The sequence below is a fragment of the Mobula hypostoma genome, chromosome 15 (assembly GCF_963921235.1).
Source record: "Mobula hypostoma chromosome 15, sMobHyp1.1, whole genome shotgun sequence".
NCBI classification, from domain to species: Eukaryota; Metazoa; Chordata; class Chondrichthyes; order Myliobatiformes; family Myliobatidae; genus Mobula; species Mobula hypostoma.
In genome coordinates this window covers 67,887,892-67,906,370 of record NC_086111.1, presented here as the reverse complement: position 1 = coordinate 67,906,370, position 18,479 = coordinate 67,887,892, and the positions used below count along the sequence as shown (strand labels likewise).

The window sequence follows — 18,479 nt, the reverse complement described above, 5'->3', positions numbered from 1 at the left end:
TCACACTTGTGTACCGCAAGTTATTTCTTCATCCAGTTCATTTGCCCCAGTGAGGTCTTTCTTTTCTTTATCTCTTTTTAAATCTTTTTATTAATTTTCAAAATTATAAACTCGGTAACAAAGTTGGTACAAAGAGATTGGAATAATCTTAATCAGCATATACAAAAAGTATTTTAAGTAACTTAGGTATAATAGACTTCCAAACTCATAATGAAATTAGTCTTAAAAAAAGAGAAAAATATATAAACAAAGAAAAATCCCCAAAAGAAAAAGAAAAAAAACCCCAAAAAAACAGAAAACAGGGCTAGACCAATATCTTGAATCCGACACGTTCAGTAATGTCGTCAACTCCGCTCCTTTATTCATATAATTTAAGTTAGATAAAAAAAAGATTCGGAAAGGGAAGTCTCGGAAAGGGAAGTCTTTCAGTGCATATTAACTGATGGTGGGGTGGGAGTGAAGGAATGTTGGACACAAGGTCACTGAGCTTCTATTAGCTTCTCAAGGACTGACAGAATTGTTGTGATTAACAAAAGTCTTCAAACAGTGTCATAACCTCAATGGTCAACGACAAATTTATTATCCAAGTCCATATATGTCACTATATACTAACCTGAGATTCATTTTTGTTACAGGCATTCAAAGTTCAAAGATAAATTTATTATCAAAGTGCATTATGTCACCATATATAACCCTGAGATTCATTTTCTTATGAGTATACTCAATAAATCCACAATAGAATAATAACTATTATAAAATCAGGCATTCACAGTAAAACAAAAGAATGCAATACTTCATTGAAAAACTTCACATGTGCCAAAGAAATCAAACGCACATACATACAGAAAACATGGGTTGTACGGTCTCTGAAAGTGAGTCCATGGATTGTGGAATCATTTTAGTGTTGGGTGAAGTTATTCACACTGGTTCAGGAGCCTGATGGCTGAAGATTATCAATTGACAAGATCACCAAATGGCTTTGAAGCTTGTAATCTGTTTTCACTCGTGCAATTAAATCTTCCACTTGCAATTGAAATTTTATTTGAAAATGAATGATTGTCATGAATTCAGATCACTGCCCAAGCCTCTTGCTTGCTTTGTCCCCACCTGCCTGATCTGGATACACTCTGCCCAGAAGGCAGAGCAAGCTGAGATCTAGGTCTCTGATGGCCCGGTCCTTGGAGCCAACTGCTTTCATAACCTCAGAACCTTTTTCTTAATTCTAACCAGAAAAACTGTTCAAATGATTATAAACCTTCAAATAAATAATTGAACAAGAAAATAACCATCAAGCTCTTGAACCAGAGTGGATAACTTCACTCACCTCAACACTGAACTGATTGGCTCCTATTCAAGGACTCTACAACTCACGTTCTCAGTTTTATTTATTTATTTATTGTATGTGTTCTTTTGCACATTGGTTGTTTGTTGGTCTTTGTGTGTAGCTGTTATTGGTTCTATTGTATTTCTTTGTTCTACTGTGAACACCTCCAAGAAATGAATCTCAGGATAGGTTATGACAATATGCTATCATTTATGCTAAAGGACTTGATTTTGATGATAAGGGAACACCAAGGGAGCGTAACAGTTAGCGTAACGCTATCACAGCTCGAGGCACCAAAGTTCAATTCCGTGTTCTCTGTAAGAAAGTTTGTATGTTTTTTTCCCATGAGTGCATGGGTATTCTCCGGGTGCTCCAGTTTCCCCCCATATTCCAAACACGTACTGGTTTGTAGGTTAATTGGTCATTGTTAATTGTCCTATGGTTAGGCTGGGGTTCAATAGGATTTGCTGGGCGGTGCAGCTCGTTGGGCTGGGAGGGCCTGCACCACGCTGTATCTCTATATAAAGTTTGCCTTAAATATATTTAATCAAATGCTCCTTAATGTCTTAAAGTTAACTGGAAAAGAAAATAAAGCTGTTACCTGTGCGTCTAGGGGAGAAATGGCTTCTCAGCATCTATTCTGTCACTATTTAATGAGATCCTCTCTCATTCTACTGAACTGCAGAGACTGTAAATAAATCCCACTCAGTCTGGCCTCGTAGGGCAGTCTTCTCATTCCAGCAGTCAACGTGAGATCATTCTAGAAACTATTTAACAGGGATTGTATAAACATCCTGACTGGGCGTGCTCCACCACCAATCTCCATTCTCCACTCCGCACATATCTAAGAAACAGCTAAAATATCAATTGGGGAGGCATAAAGTTCAAGATAAAAAATCTCAGACAATAGACTATAAAATCAAGGAACATTGACTGGATTACATAGTGTAATATTTATTATTCCTTGTGGAAGATTTGATCTCTCTCTGCCAGAATCATCCCAGTTCTTTGTTCCATCATCCTCTTGGATCTCAGTACTAGATAGAACTCTAGTCCACACATAGATTGCTGCCCCAAGTAATTACTAGTGGCTGCAGTTCAAAGTGTGATCACTTGCCATGTAACTTGGAGAACGATGGCTGCCACAGCACCAACCTCAGGTGGTTCAAGCGTGAGACATGTTCAGAGATGAGGCCACCTATACAATTCTGGAATCTAATTGTGCCCACCATGCACACAGGCAACATGGAGAAATTGTCAAACCACACGTACATGTACCACAATAGACATCCAACTAAACAGTGATATTCTGGTAAACTTAGGTGTTGCTGGATGAGATAGATTATCTTTTTAATTTGTCACATGCACATAGAAACTTACAGTGAAATATGTCGTCTGTCAATGACCAACACAGTCCAAGGATGTGCTGGGGGAAGCTGCCAGTGTTGCCATGTTTCCGGCACCAGCATAGCATGCCGACAACTTACTGACCCTACCTGTACATCTTTAGGATGTGAGGGAAACTAGAGCACCTGAAAGAAACTCACACAGTCTCTACAAACTCCTTACAGGAATTAATGCTACCTTGCCATCCTGTATCAAAGTGTGCAAGCCTTTCTGCATGTGTTTCATTGAAAATGGTATCATAAAGTACATCAGGAGCTGAGGTTAATTTTGGCCTACAGGAGAAATGTAGGGATTAGGTCAGAAATGGAGCTAAGATTGAAATCTGATCAGCTATGATTTTACTGAGTTGTGAAGCAGGTTCATGGGGCCAGGCAGCTGCAACAATTTCATATGCACCAACTATCATTAAATATTCTTCAATTGATGTTTCAATATTGAAATGGAAAGTGAGGTTAAAAGTCTAAGGAGAGAGGTAGTTAGGCAAACTGAAGCCGAGCTCATTAATTTAAAGCCCATGTTTGTTTAGCATTGGTGTTAGTGTTTTGTTTGGAAGACTAACTGGTTTTGTTCACCTGCAGGGCGAGTGGCTGTTGCTGTATAATTACATTATTCCTTTCCGAGAAGCTCTGGTCCAGATTACTGATTCCCTGAGCTCAGCTAAAGGGATCCATCTGAGCGTGAACACAGAAACAGTAAGCAGAACCGATGAGAGAAAACCTTTCTCTTAAAATGTTTTCAGAATCAGATTTACAATCACTGACATAAGGCGTAAAATTTGTTGTTTTCCAGCAGCATACAGTGCAATACATAAAAGATCAGTATAAGTTACAATAACAATTCAGTGGATTCCGGTTTATTGGGACTTATCGGGACCAGTACACTTTGACCCAATTAAGTGGCTGCCCCAATTAGCTGAAGTTTTATGGAAATAAGTTTTTAAAAGACCAACTACCATTTAACTGAGTAACAAATCATGTCTTTAAATGAAATACAGAACACTACTAATATTACTACAGTACTATAACACCATGTACAGGTTGAGTACCCCTTGGAACGTTGGGATGGAGGTGTTTTTGGATTTTGGATTTTTTTTCAGATTTTGGAATATATACAGTATATGTAATGACATAGCTTTGGATCGCCATCATTTCCAACTCTGAATCTCTGTGCTATCAGTAAGCACTTGTTACACTAGTTCATCACACATATGTACTTAACAATAAAAAATATTACCTACTATTAATATAATGTGTGCAAGGTAACAAAAGCAGCACAGCAGCATCGGGCGAAAACCTGAATCAGCTGTTGAACAGTAATAAACAATGGCAAGCTTTCAGTCTCCACCTTACAGTTCCATGTTTTGATTAAAAGGTTATAGTACACTGTATTTGTATTTTACTTTTTTTAAGTTTTTAATGTAAAGTATAAAAACAATTAGCATGGTAGACTTGTTCTGCTAAATTTTTGTGATCAGCAGACGCATTAAAAATTTAATGCCGTGCTGCTTCTTAAATTTCTGCAACCAGCCTGCTGAATATTCACAATTACCTTCAATTTTCAGTTTGTCGGGATGCATCTTATTTCATGATTAGCATGCCATTAAGCAGCGTATGTTCACTCTGACCCTGATGATACATGATCGAGATCTTCATTTTTCATTCTATACAGTGTATTTCTATTTTTCATTAACTACTGTTCATTACATATGTGAGGTCACTTCTCAGAACTGCCTGTGATGCGAAGAGACCTGAGCATCACCTGGGAATCTTCCTTGTGGAATTTTCCATGTTAGCGCTCAAAATAAATTTGGATATCGGAGGTTTTCAGATTTTGGAATTTCACATAAGGGGTACTCAACCTGTATTAGTTCTCAATTGTTATCAGTAGAGGAATTTATACAGTGTATGCTGCTGTGTTTTGATTAACTGTAAGTGAATGACATCAAAGCAGACTCCTAGTGCAGATAATAAATTACTTTCATTACATTCCTGCATGAAGACCATAAGATATAGGAACAGAATTAGGCCATTTTGGCCCATCGAGTCTGTGCCACCATTTCATCATGGCTGATCTAATTTTCACCTCAGCCCCAATCTCCTGCCTTCTCCCTGTATCCCTTAATGCCCTGACCAATCAAGACACTATCAACCTGTGCGTTAAATATACAGTACATAAAGACTTGGCCTCCACAACTGCCTGTGACAAAGAATTCCACAGACTCACCACTCTCTGGCTAGAGAAATTTCTCCTCATCTCCATTCTAAAAGGATGCCCCTATATTCTGAGGCTCTGTCCTCTGGTCTTAGATTCTCCCACCATAGGAAACATTCACTCTATCAAGGCCTTTCACCATTCAATAGGCCTCAATAAGGTCACCCCTCATTCTTCTGAATTCTAGTGAATACAGGCCAGGAGCCATCAATCACTCTTCTTGTGATGAGCCATTCAATCCTGGAATCATTTTTGTGAACCTCCTTTGAACCTTCTCCAGTTTCAGCACATCCTTTCTAAGACCCAAAACTGCTCACAATACTCCAAGTGAGGCCTCAGCAGTACCTTATAAAGTCTCGATATTGCAGTTGCCTTCCTCACCACATACTCAACCTGAATATTAACCTTTAGGGAATCATGCACAAGGACTCCCAAGTCATTTTGCATGTCAAATTTTTGTATTTTTTCGCTTCGTTTAGAAGAAAGTCAACCCTTTCATTTCTTCTACCAAGGTGCATGACCATACACTTCCCGACACTGTATTCCACCTGCCATTTCTTCGCCCATTCTCCTAATCTGTCTGTCCTTCTGTGGCCTCTCTACTTCCTCAAAACTACCTGTTCCTCCACCTATCTTCATATCATCTGCAAACTTTGCAACAAAGCCATCACTTCCATCATCCAAGTCACTGACATATAAAGTAAAAAGAATTGGTCCCAACACTAGTCATCAGCAGCTAACCAGAAGAGGTTCCCTTTATTTCCAATCTTTGCTTCCTGCCAATCAGCCTCTGCTTTAATTCATGCTAGAATCTATCCTGTAATACCACGGGCTCGTAGCTTGTTAAGCAGCTTCATGTGTGGCACCTTGTCAAAAGCCTTCTGAAAATCCAAGTACAAAACATCAACCAATTCTCCTTTGTCTTTCCTGCTTGTTATTTCTTCAAGAAATTCCAACAGATTTGTCAGGCAAGATTTTACCTTGAGGAAACCATGCTGACTACGGCCTATTTTATCATGTGCCTCCAAGTACCCTGAGACTTCATCCTTAATAATCAACTCCAACATCTTCCCACCACTGAAATCAGACTAACTGGCCTATAGTTTCCATTCCTCTGCGTCATTCCCTTCTTGAAAAATGGAGTGACATTTGCAATTTTCCTGTCTCCCGGAACCATTCCAGAACCTTGTGATTCTTGAAGGATAATTACTAATGCCTCCACAATCTCTTCAGCCACCTCCTTCAGAACCCTGGGGTGTAGACCATCTGATCTAGGTAACTTATCTTCCTTCAGAACTCTGTTTCCCAAGAACCTTCTCTCTAGTTAAGGTAACCTCACACACTTCACCATACTGCTAGTGTCTTCCACAGTGAAGACTGATGCAAAATACTTACTCAGTTCGTCCATCATTACCTTGTCCCCCATTACTACCTCTCCAGCATCGTTTTCCAGTGATGTGTTATCCACTCTCAACTCTCTTTTACAATTTACGTATCTGAAGAAACTTTTGGTATCCTCTTTAATATTATTGGCTAGCTTACTTTCATGTTCCATCTTTACCTTCTTGATTACTTTTTAGTTGTCTTCTGTTGGTTTATAAAAGTTAGCTAATTCTCTAACTGCGCACTAATTTTTGATCTATTATATGCCCTCTCTTTGGCTTTTATGTTGGCTCTGACTTCTCTTGCCTGCCACAGTTGTGCCATCTTTCCTTTAGAGTACTTCTTCCTCTTTGGCATATATCATGTACCTTCCAAATTGCTTCCAGAAATTCCAGCCATTGCTGCTCTGCTGTCATCCCTGCTGGTGTACTTTTCCAACCAGTTCTGGCTAACTCCTCTTTCACACCTCTGTAATTCCCTTTGCTCCACTGTAGTACAGATAGATCTGACCACATGAAGCAGTGTAAAAATATCGTTGCTTTTTGATTCAACATTGGTCGGCCTAAATTAATAACATAACAGAAGCGTGTGCAACTGATGATATTTAAAAACTGTTCGCGCTGAGTATGGTGTAGTATCTAACAGCCACACAAGTGCATGCAGCTAAAGCTGGTTAGAAACTTTGCACCCTCCAAATTTTAATTTTCATTGTAATATTCAAGATGATAGTCGATACCTTCAAATGTGCTGTAGTTCCTAAATTACTGAAGTAGTGAAATCGTTTCATTTTCACTCCCAGGCATTTCTTGAATCTCCAAGCCTGAATGCTTGAAACCATTGTGAGCAAAACTGTTCTGAATTGTCTTACTGCTTATTTCTCGCCAATTATTAGTGCCAAATATCACTGCTTTTTGAACGAACAGTACTGACACTATGTTAAAATCTGTTCTTTCTAACCACAGTGTAGTGTTTAAAGACCACACAAATGTATGTGACTGACACTGGTTAGAAACTGGTCAGCGACAGTCTCCTGTCCCAACTAAGTGGCATACTGTCTTAAATAGGCAGCTGCCCCGATTAACCAATAACTCAATTAAATGGAATCCACTGTAAATGTAAAATATAAATTAATAATGTAAAAACAGAGCAAAATAGTAAGGTAGTATTCACAATTCCCTCTAGGAACAATTAGTACCCAGATTAGTTCAGGGTCTCAGTGGATTGAAGTGCTGTTGGTAAATACACTGATGCATTGAATGAAGGGAAGAAATTCTGTGCATGAATCACAGTATCTAAAATTACACACCATCATTTCTGTAACACTCATTTTCCGATTATTTCATTTGAAAGCTTTTCTGTCTTTTTTTGTTTTCCATTGTAAAGCTTCTTAAAAACCCCTCTAATCATTATGCCTGTCCCCCCCAAATTTCCCATCTCCTCTGTGGTCTCTATCAGCCGGACTAAAGAAAATTTAGCCTTTCTTTTGCCCATGGCTGCACTTTCACCATGGGTACCACTCTCAGCACATGTCCTGTTCCAGGGAATGAACTTGTGCTCAAGCTTGACCCATAAGACAGGAGCAGAATTAGACCATTTCTCATCCCCTTTCCAATCCTTGAAAATGCCACCTTTCAAATGAGATGTCGAACCAAGACCGTATTTTGGATGCATGTATATATCGATGGGCCGAGCGGCTTGATTCTGCCCTTCAACAGCATTGTCTGAAGAGTAATTCATTTCTTTCAGTGTCCTCACTCGTAGCTGTTCATCAACCAGCTCCTAAACAAATGATGCATCACATTGTTCTTTCTGACACCTTCCTGTTCACTGCCTTGTTTTTAATTGGTGACTCTGTGTTACTTCAAATGTATTTCATTGCCCGTGAAGTGCTTTGGGACATCTGAGGTTGTGATATCTCACTAACTGAACACCCTCTTCCTATTATAATCTGTTTCATAGGTGTGCAAGTTTCTTGTAAACCTCAGCATGGATTTCAGCTCCTATTATAACCGTGTGCACATCTTGGGAGTAAGTATCATTGTGTAAATACAAATTTAACAATACCAGTCTCATCTTACTCATTTTCACTGTTGCAATCTCAATATTGATCTGGTTTTTTCTGAAACCTTGCCCATTTTTAACCTTTTTTGACTTTCTGGATTATCCATTTCTTCCTTACCCAACTTTAATATCACTCTACCCTCCCCCATTGCCACGATGAGGTCATACTCAGGTTAGAGGAGCAACACCTTATATTCTGTCTGAGTAGCCTCCAACTCAATGGTATGAACATAAATTTCTCAAACTTCCAGTATTGGTCCCTCCCTTCACCATTTCCCATTCCTGTTTCCCACTCTCACCTTATCTCCTTGCCTGCCCATCACCCCCTTCAGGTGCTCCTCTTCCAGCCCTTTATCTCCTTCACCTATCAACTTTCCAGTTGTTTACTTCACTCCCTCCCCCTTTTCCATTTCCACTTATCACCCACCACCTTCCTGCCCTCTCCCCATCATCTTAGTCTGGCTCTTTCTCCCTTCCTTTCTGGTCCTGATGAAGGGTCTTGGCCCGAAACATCGACTGTTTATTCATTTCCGTAGATGCTGCCTGACCTGCTGAGTTCCTCCAGCATTTTGTGCGAAGTTGCTTTGATGGATTTCCAGTATCTGCAGATTCTCTCATGTCTGTGATCACTTTTTATTTACTTTTTCTTTCATTCTCTTTCTAGTAAATTACATTTTGCACTTTCCTTCTCCTGTCTTCCTCTCAGTTGTTCCCACTTACTGAAGGTGCTAACTCCGTTGCTTCATGCACAAGAAAATATGAGTACGAATCAGTCATCTGTACCGTCAAACCTTTTCTGCCTGAATATAGAACATTACAGCACATACAGCTCGGCCCATGATGTTGTGTTGACTTTTTAACCTACTCTAAGATCAATCTAACCCTTCCCTCCTACATTCACTCCTACATGTTCAACCTCTCACTGCTACGGGTGGAAGTTCCCACTTGCTTCAAAAAGGCAACAATTATACCAGTGCCTAAGAAGATTAATGTGGGCTCCCTTAATGACTATCAGCCGGTAGCACTCACATCAACAGTGATGGAATGCTTTGAGAGGTTGGTTATGACTAGATTAAACTCCTGTCTCAGCAAGGACCTGGACCCATTGCAATTTGCCTATCGCCACAATAGGTCAACGGCAGACACAATCTTAATGGCTCTCCACACAGCTTTAGACCACCTGGACAACACAAACACCTACGTCAGGATGCTGTTCATCGAAAATTATTCAGCATTTAATACCATCATTCCCACAATCCTGATTGAGAAGTTGCAAAACCTGGGCCTCTGTACCTCCCTCTGCAATTGGATCCTTGACTTCCTAACTAGAAGACCACAGTCTGTGCGGATTGGTGATAACATCTTCTCCTTGCTGACGATCAACACTGGCGCACCTCAGGGGGGTATACACATGACAGTGTGGTTAGGCATAGCTCTAATACCATTTATAAATTTGCTGACGATACAACCATTGTTAGTAGAATCTCAGGTGGTGATGAGAGGGTGTACAGGAGTGAGATATGCCAACTAGTAGAGTGGTGCTGCAGCAACAACCTGACACTCAACATGAGTAAGACGAAAGAGCTGATTGTGGACTTCAAGAAGGGTAAGGCTAAGGAACACATACCAATCCTCATAGAGGGATCAGAAGTGGAGAGAGTGAGCAGCTTCAAGTTTCTGAGTGTCAAGATCTCTGAGGATCTAACCTGGTCCCAACATATCGATGTAGTTATAAAGAAGGCAAGACAGCGGCTATACTTCATTAGGAGTTTGAAGAGATTTGGCATGTCAACAAATACACTCAAAAACTTCTATAGTTGTACTGTGGAGAGCATTCTGACAGGCTGCATCACTGTCTGGTATGGAGGGGCTACTGCACAGGACTGAAAGAAGCTGCAGAAGGTTGTAAATCTAGTCAGCTCCATCTTGCATACTAGCCTACAAAGTACCCAGGACATCTTCAGGAAGCAGTGTCTCAGAAAGGCAGTGTCCATTATTAAGGACCTCCAGCACCCAGGGCATGTCCTTTTCCCACTGTTACCATCAGGTAGGAGATACAGAAGCCTGAAGGCACACACTCAGCGATTCAGGAACAGCTTCGTCCCCTCTGCCATCCGATTCCTAAATGGACATTGAATCTTTGGACACTATCTCACTTGTTTTCTGAATATACAGTATTTCTGTTTTCACACTTTTTAAAATCTATTTAATATACATAATTGATTTACTTGTTTATTTTATTTGTTTATTTTTCTCTCTGCTAGATTATGTATTGCATTGAACTGCTGCTGCTAAGTTAACAAATTTCACGTAACAGGCCACTGATAATAAACCTGATTCTGATAGTGTTCATTTTTGTATCATCTAAGTGTCCATCTAAGAGTTTCTTAAATATCTTTAATTGAATTGAATTGACTTTATTTCTTACATCCTTCACATACATGAAGAGTAAAAATCTTTACGTTGCGTCTCTGTCGCAATGTGCAATCATAGTAATTTATAATAAATAGAACAGTCAATGTAACATCAGAAATACACTCAATGTAAGATAGAAATATATTTGCCTCTACCACCAACCCTGGCTGGACGTTCCACATACCCACCACACTTTGTGAAAAGCTTACCTCTGACATCCCCTCCATATACCTTCCTCCAATCACCTTAAAATTATGCCAATTGCATTAGCTATTTCTGCCCTGGCAAAAAGACTCTGGCCATCCACTTGATCGATGTCTCTTATCATGCTGCACTCTTTTATCAAGTTGCCTCTCATCTTCCTTTGCTCCAAAGAGAAAAGCCCTAGAATGCTCAACCTCCTCATAAGATATCCTTTCCTAGGCAACATCCTGATAAATCTTCTCTGCACCCTCTCTAAAGCTTTTACATCCTTCTTATAATGAGGCGACCAGAACTGAACACAATACACAAGGTCTATGGATTGCCTTTTTATCATCTTATACACCTTGACTGTGGCTGATCTGCCCCTGGCCCAAATTCTTCTGCACCAATTTCCATAGTTTTCAAATCTCTGATCTTGCTGGAAATGTATCCACTTCCTTTAATGATATAAGCTCTGGAAAACAATCTCTACCTTCTGTGAAAAGAAATTCCTACTTACATCAGTTTTGAATGACCAGACCCTTACTAATTCCACCCCCTTGGTTGAGATTTTCCTGCAGTTAGAAACATTTCAGCATCTACTGTGTCATTTGGATCTTGTATTTCAGTCGGATCACCTCTCATTCTTCTAACTGCCAAAGAATAGGAACCCAACATCTGAAGTTGCTCATAATAGGACAGCTTTCTCATTCTGGAAATTAGACTCCTGAATCTCTTCGGACTGCCTCTTTTTCAGTGTGACATAGAGAGGCAGAAACCTTCAAATATCTCATCCAAGTGGACAGTTTCATGTTGGAAAAGTAGCAACGGCAATCAGGAGCAAGAATCTTGTGAATGTGTACTCCTCCACTCTGCCACCTCCCACATTCTAACCCAAGCTGGAAAATACAATATTTCTTAATCTTAATATATCTTAATCAATGCATTGATAACCTCACGTCTGGCTCTCACATTAAAGCTATACCCTTTTGAATTAGACTCCCCTACCCTGTGGAAAACTGTGACTGCCTACTCCAGCTATGCCCCTTGTAATTTTATAAACCTCTGTCAGGTCACCTCTCAGCCTCCTTCACTCCAGGGAGAACAGCCCCAGCTTTTCCATTCTCTCTTAAATCGAGTCGTCCAGTGAAGACAACATCCTCATTAACCTTTCCTGCACCTCTTGTTTAATCACATTCTTCCTATGTCATGCCAGGCTGCCCCCAGCACATACTTGGATGACATTGGTCGTTGACATAAACAACATATGCTTAAGTGTACTTGTGACAGATAAAGCTAATCTTTATTTATTTAGGATTCTTTCTCACCTTGTCTGTCAGGGATATCACATGTCCTCCTAAATTCCTGATTGTCTTAAAGCTGCCTAAACCTGCCACATGCCTTTAAATATTCTTGTTGAAAAGATAACCTTCATTAACAGGATCTCTTTACACTCTTCACTGGAGGTGAGAGTAATGTTTCATTGACATCAAGGTAAAAACAGTGACTAGCCGATCAGTTCACCATCTGTCAGATATATTCATACAACCTGAATGTGCTGACAGGTTACAACTAACAGCCAAATAAAATTTGAATGCCAGAAAACTAAAAACAAACATGGCATTGATATTTGAGGTTAGCAGGCAGAGGAACAGATAAATTGACAACAGGGGAATAGTTCTGAAGCAGATATTTGTTTTTAGAGATGCAGCCCAATGAGCTCGTGCTGCCCAGTTACACCATGTGACCAATTAACCTACTAACCCGTACGTCTTTGGAACGTGAGAGGAAACTGGAGCATCTGGAGGAAACCCCATGCAGTCACATCAGTCAGCGGTGGAATTGAACTTGGGTTACAGTAATAGTATTATGCTAACCACTGCCATGTTCAAAACCACACATGCTCCAATACATTGCCTCTGCATTTCTGCACCAGGTACTGTCAAATAAGTACTACATGCTAACCAACTGTGCCACTAGAGATGTGACCCACTGAATTTTATAGCTGAGTCCAGCTTTACTACGGTCTTGGCATCACCATCCCTGGCCCAAGAAATTCACAGAAGACAGAATAAAATGCCTCTTTAGTTTTGCTGAGAAGATCAGTATGTGTTTGAAATAAGAAACCGAAAAAAAAATTGCCGTATCTGAGGGTCAGCTACTGCACAAGAAGTAAAATGTCCCTTCATAAAACGTCCGTGTTTATCATGCCTGCCTCAGTTTTTCAAACACTGCATTAAGATAGAACGCAGGAATAGCCTGATTCACTGAAGAGATGGATTGGTAGATAAGGTGAATGATCACAATCTTTTTCTCGGGGTTGGCATCTAAAATAGAGAGGGAATAGATTTAAAAGGAGCTCAAGGGGCAACTTTTTCCACAGATGGAGGTGGGTGTATGGAGCAAGGTGCCAGAGGAATTAGTAGAGGCAGGTACAATCCCTTGGACAGCTACATAAATATAAAAGGTTTAGAGCAGGGGTTCCAAACCTGGGGTCCGCAGACCTCGCAGTTAATGGTAAGTTGGAAACGCCTAGTTTGGAAGGATGTGAGCCAAAAGCCCGTGAATGGGACTCGGTCAAGTAGACACCTTGGTTGGTATGGATGAGTTGAGCCAAAGGGTCTGCATCCGTGCTTACAACTCTATGACTGAGAGGCAAGATTTTAGTTGAGAACAATGGTATGAATATATTGTTAACAATGCCATTACTCTGTCTTGTGCAGGCCACAGAATTGGGGAAAGTAGTTTATAAGAGTGACTCCCAGCAAAACGGATTGGACTTGCTGAGGAGACAGACTGCTGGCATGTGATAGGTGTTATACAGATAAAAAGGTTTGTCTTGCAGAGAGGATGTCACTGATACTGTACGGTTTACTGTTTTAGTACTACTCGTTATTAAAGGAGATGTTTGACTCCACAGGAACCACTGGAACATTTATTCAACCAGATGTTCACACGCCTGCAGCTGATGAAAGGACTGAGAGAGGTTTTTCATACAGCGCTGGGAACACTCCACATCCCACCACCCAGCCAGCTCTGAGGATCCGGTACACCCAGAGCTCCATTCCACACCATCGGGTTGAAGGAAAGGAACAAAGAATCAGGTGGCCTTCTGCCTTCATCATCTGCTGATCTGTGGACTGAAGCAGAGAAACTTTGACATTTGTTTGTCAGTGCCATGTCTCTGCCTGTAATACCTCTATATAAATAGGTGACCTTACCAAATGGGATTATGAAAGGTGGAGGTCTGATTATAGATCTGTTTCGTCCACTGTTGCTGTTAGCTATCACTTTCTGTCCATCACCCAGACATCCTGAGTATCAAAACTTAGCAGAAGCAAGTATTGAAAATTGGGTGGTACTGTATGAAGGTTGTCTTTCTGGGTTCAGTAACAGAGGGAGAGAGATCCATTTTTCATCATTTGTGAACATTGTTCTGTCCTCTGTGACCACCCTCGACCAGATTCTATTTGTACCTATTTATTTCAACTGTTTCTTAAATAAAAATAACTGCACAAGCACTTACACACAAACGACTGCTTGGTTGTATACTTTACAGCATCTTATGGCAGATGCGGTATGAGTGACTGTCAGTGCACTTACTTGGAGACTGGTTCCAGGCGGCATCAACCAAGTGTTCAGCTATGGAGTGGATTTAGAGCAGCACGTGATATTCTCGGCCTTTACCCTGACCATTTATGGAGAAGTATGAAATAGCACTACACTATTGCAGCTCAGGGCATTGGGAGTTCAATTCCAAGATCCTCTGTAAGACCTTACTGTGAGCCGTTGGGTTTCCTCCCACCAGTCAGTAGGCTAATTGGTAAGTCAGTCGGTAAATTGCCCTGTGATTAGTTTGGGGGACAGTGCAGCTTGCTGGACCACAAGGGCCTGTTCTGCATTGCATCTCTAAATAATAATATTCTTTTCCATAAGTCAGAGCATCTCTAGATGGTTGCTATACACGAATGCTCCGAATGGCTCTTGACGTGAGTTGGCAACAGCACATGACAAACGTCGAACTCTATGACGACCTACCGATGCTCACCACTAAAATCGAGGTGAGAAGACTGCAACTAGCGGGGCACTGTCTTTGCCAGCCTAGTCATCATATGGGAGTCCAAGCATAGGAGGATGAACCCTGGGCGCCCTCCCAAGACTATGGTTCAACACGCTCCTAGAAGACAGCGGCATGACTAATGTAGATGAACTGAACACACTGATGAAGGAGAGGGAGAAGTGGAGAGTCCGTCACCATGTCCGACGCTGGTCCCCTAGGCCTGAGTCGACGTAGTAGTAGTAGAACATCTCTAAGTAAGGTAAGCAATGGCATGTATCACTGTTGAATTATCAGTAGTGAAGAAACAAGGATCTGTGAATCTCTACACTGATGAGGAAATATTACTAATATGAAATATTACTGCTGACAATTAAGGGTCTCTCAGTCCACAACACCGCCTACAATTCTTGACCCCGATATTTCTACTTGATTTTATCTATGGAGCTCATTTATTCCTGATAAAGCATTTTTCTTCCCTCATCCAAATCTTTTGCCCAGCTACATTCAGACACACTGCACTATGTCCATAACTTCCAGGCCCTGACCTTCTCCTTTTCATTATCAATATCCAGTCCATGTACCAGCACTTTGATATAGAAAGACTCAGTTCCATTTGTCTCTGCAAATGAAAGGTGTTATTGGATCCAAATGAGTCTTGGCTGTGCCTGGCCCTTCCATTCCCATTCAAGTCCTCTGCCTCTGTTTTTGGTTCATTAAGTTTTGCTTTCACCATGAAGTAAAACGTGTTGAAAAATTACAGTTTTGACCACATCTTCTCTCACCATCACATAATCTATCCTTATATTTTCCCTAACTTCCCGTTCTCCGGTCCTGGGACTTTGTTGTCAATCATTATCGGAATCTACTTTGGCCATTCTCCACAGTGTTTCCTTTGAGACTTATATCATCGAGCACTATAGCACAAAAACAGGCCCTTTAGTCCATCTAGTCCATGCCAAACCGTTATTCTACATACTCCCATCAACCTCCACCTGGACCACTCCCATCCACATACATATCCAGACTTCTTTTAAGTGTTGCAATCAAGCTCACATCGATTACTTCTGCTGCCAGCTCGTTCCACACTCACACCACCCCCTGATTGAGCAGGTTCCCCTTAAATATTTCACTTTTCACCCTCAACCTATGACCTCTAGTTCTAGACTCACCCAACCTCAGTGGAAAATGCTTGCTTGTGTTTACCCTATCATCATCATTACATGCCTTGTCATATGGCATAGGTGATCATGGTCTTGGCAATCTTTTCTACAGAAGTGGTTTGCCATTGCCTTCTGGGCAGTGTCTTTGCAAGACGGGTGACCCCCAGCCGTTATCAATACTCCTCAGAGATTGTCTGCCTGATGTCAGTGGTCGCATAACCAGGATTTGTGATATGCACCAGCTTCTGCCATGGCTTCACGTGACCCTGATCAGGGGGCTAAGCAGGTGCTACACCTTGTCCAAGGGTGACCCGCAGGCTAGTGGAGGGAAGGAGTGCCTTACACCTTCGGTAAAGATGTATCGTCACCCCACCACTCAACCCTATCTATACTCCTCATAATTTTATACACATACCTTTAACAAGTGCTCCAATGTGCACTTTTGACTTTTTCCATAAAATGGGCCCTTTTACTTTTTATTTTCTTTACTAACCCTATATTCAGATTAAGATTTATAAAGTTCAATCATTTAATTGCATATGTGTACTGTCAGATATTTTGCAGTGTGGATTTGTAACCGGGCAACACATCACGCAGCATCCTCACAAACGAGATTTCTCAGTTTGGCAGGGCCAGTCGTTTTCCCCTAGACAAACACTGGCCAAGACTGAGGGTTATATATATATATATAAAGTAAAGGCATCCGTTAGTCTTGCGAGACCATGGATCTGCGCCTGGAAAGTCTTCACTCTCCAGGGCACAGGCCTGGGCAAGGTTGCATGGAAGACCAGCAGTTGCCCATGCTGCAAGTCTCCCCTCTCCACGACACCAATGTTGTCCAAGGGAAGGGCATTAGGACCCATACAGCTTGGCACCGGTGTCGTCGCAGAGCAACATGTGGTTGAGTGCCTTGCTCAAGGACACAACACGTTCCCTCGGCTGGGGCTCGAACTCACGATCTTCAGATAGCTAGCCCAACGCCTTAACCACTTGGCCGCGCGTATACACACACACACACACACACACACACACACACACACACGTACGTTTTTTTTTAGTTAAATAAGTAGTGCAGAAAGAGGGGGGAAAAAAGCAACACACACACACACAAAGTACTGGAGGAATTCAGCCGGTTAGACAGCATCTATGGAAAAGAGTAAACTGTCGAAGTTTTGGGCTGAGACCCTTCAGGACTGAAAAGGGAGGGGGAAGACGACAGAATAAAAAGGTGGGGGAGAGGAAGGAGGCTAGCTGGAAGGTGATGGGTGAAGCCAGGTGGGTGGGAAAGCTCAAGAGCTGGAGAAGAAAGAATCTGATACTGATTTTTTTTTAAAGTAGTGAGGTAGTGTTCATGAGTTCAATGTCCATTCAGAAATCTGATGGTAGAGGGGGAATAAGCTATTTCTGCAACAGGACCAGCAGCAAGTGGAAGTATCCTAACTTAGCTGGATTCAATCATGGCTCGAGTGCTGTCTGCGTGGAGTTTGCATGTTCACAGTGACTGGTTTGATCCCACACCTGCCAGCTTAACAAGCTTCTGTACATTATAAACACAAGAGATTCTGCAGACACTGGGAATTCAGAGAAACACACTCAGAATGCTGGAGGAACTCAGCAGGTCAGGCAGCAGCTATGGAAAAGAATTAACAGTCGGTGTTTCAGGCTGAGACCTTTTTCAGGACAGAGAAGGAAGGGGGAAAGGCACCTTTATACTTAGAGAATATTTTGCAGGGAAACTAAAGAGTATAAAAGTGATGCGGTTTCTCTACTGAGAGCCAGCATGAATCCCATGGGCTGAATGGCCTACTACAAGTAAAAAATATCTCTGGATGGTACAAGTCCCTGAAGACACAGTTAGCCCCATTACTACTTAACACCTTAAATTGGATCTTGCAGAGAGGAGAAACTCCACCTTCCTGGAGAGAAGCGATTATTTCAGTTATTCCTAAAGAGGATAAAGATAAACTAGAATGTGGCAACTATCGGCCAATTAGTGTTCTTAATTTAGATTACAAACTATTTACATCTATATTAGCGCGCAGATTGGAAAAGCTTTTACCTGGCCTAATCCATTTAGACCAGACTGGATTTATTCAACAAAGACAAACACAGGACAACATAAGGAGAACTCTGCACATATTAGAACAGGTTAATAAGAACGAGACAGAGACAATGGTAGTAGGATTGGACGCTGAGAAAGCTTTTGATTCGGTTAGTTGGGCATTCCTATACAGAGTGTTAGGAAGATTTGGCTTTCAAGAAAGGTTTATTAAAG

General features: G+C 41.2%; 1 protein-coding gene across 1 annotated transcript in view; it reads left to right on the top strand.

The window, feature by feature from the left end:
• Positions 1-14,504, top strand: part of dalrd3 (DALR anticodon binding domain containing 3) — a 39,661-nt gene extending 25,157 nt beyond the window's left edge. The window contains 3 exon segments of the mRNA XM_063068333.1: positions 3,310-3,423; positions 8,285-8,353; positions 13,905-14,504. Coding sequence (XP_062924403.1) covers positions 3,310-3,423; positions 8,285-8,353; positions 13,905-14,024 — 303 coding nt within the window. The 3' untranslated portion in view covers positions 14,025-14,504.
• The last annotated feature ends 3,975 nt before the right edge of the window (positions 14,505-18,479 follow it).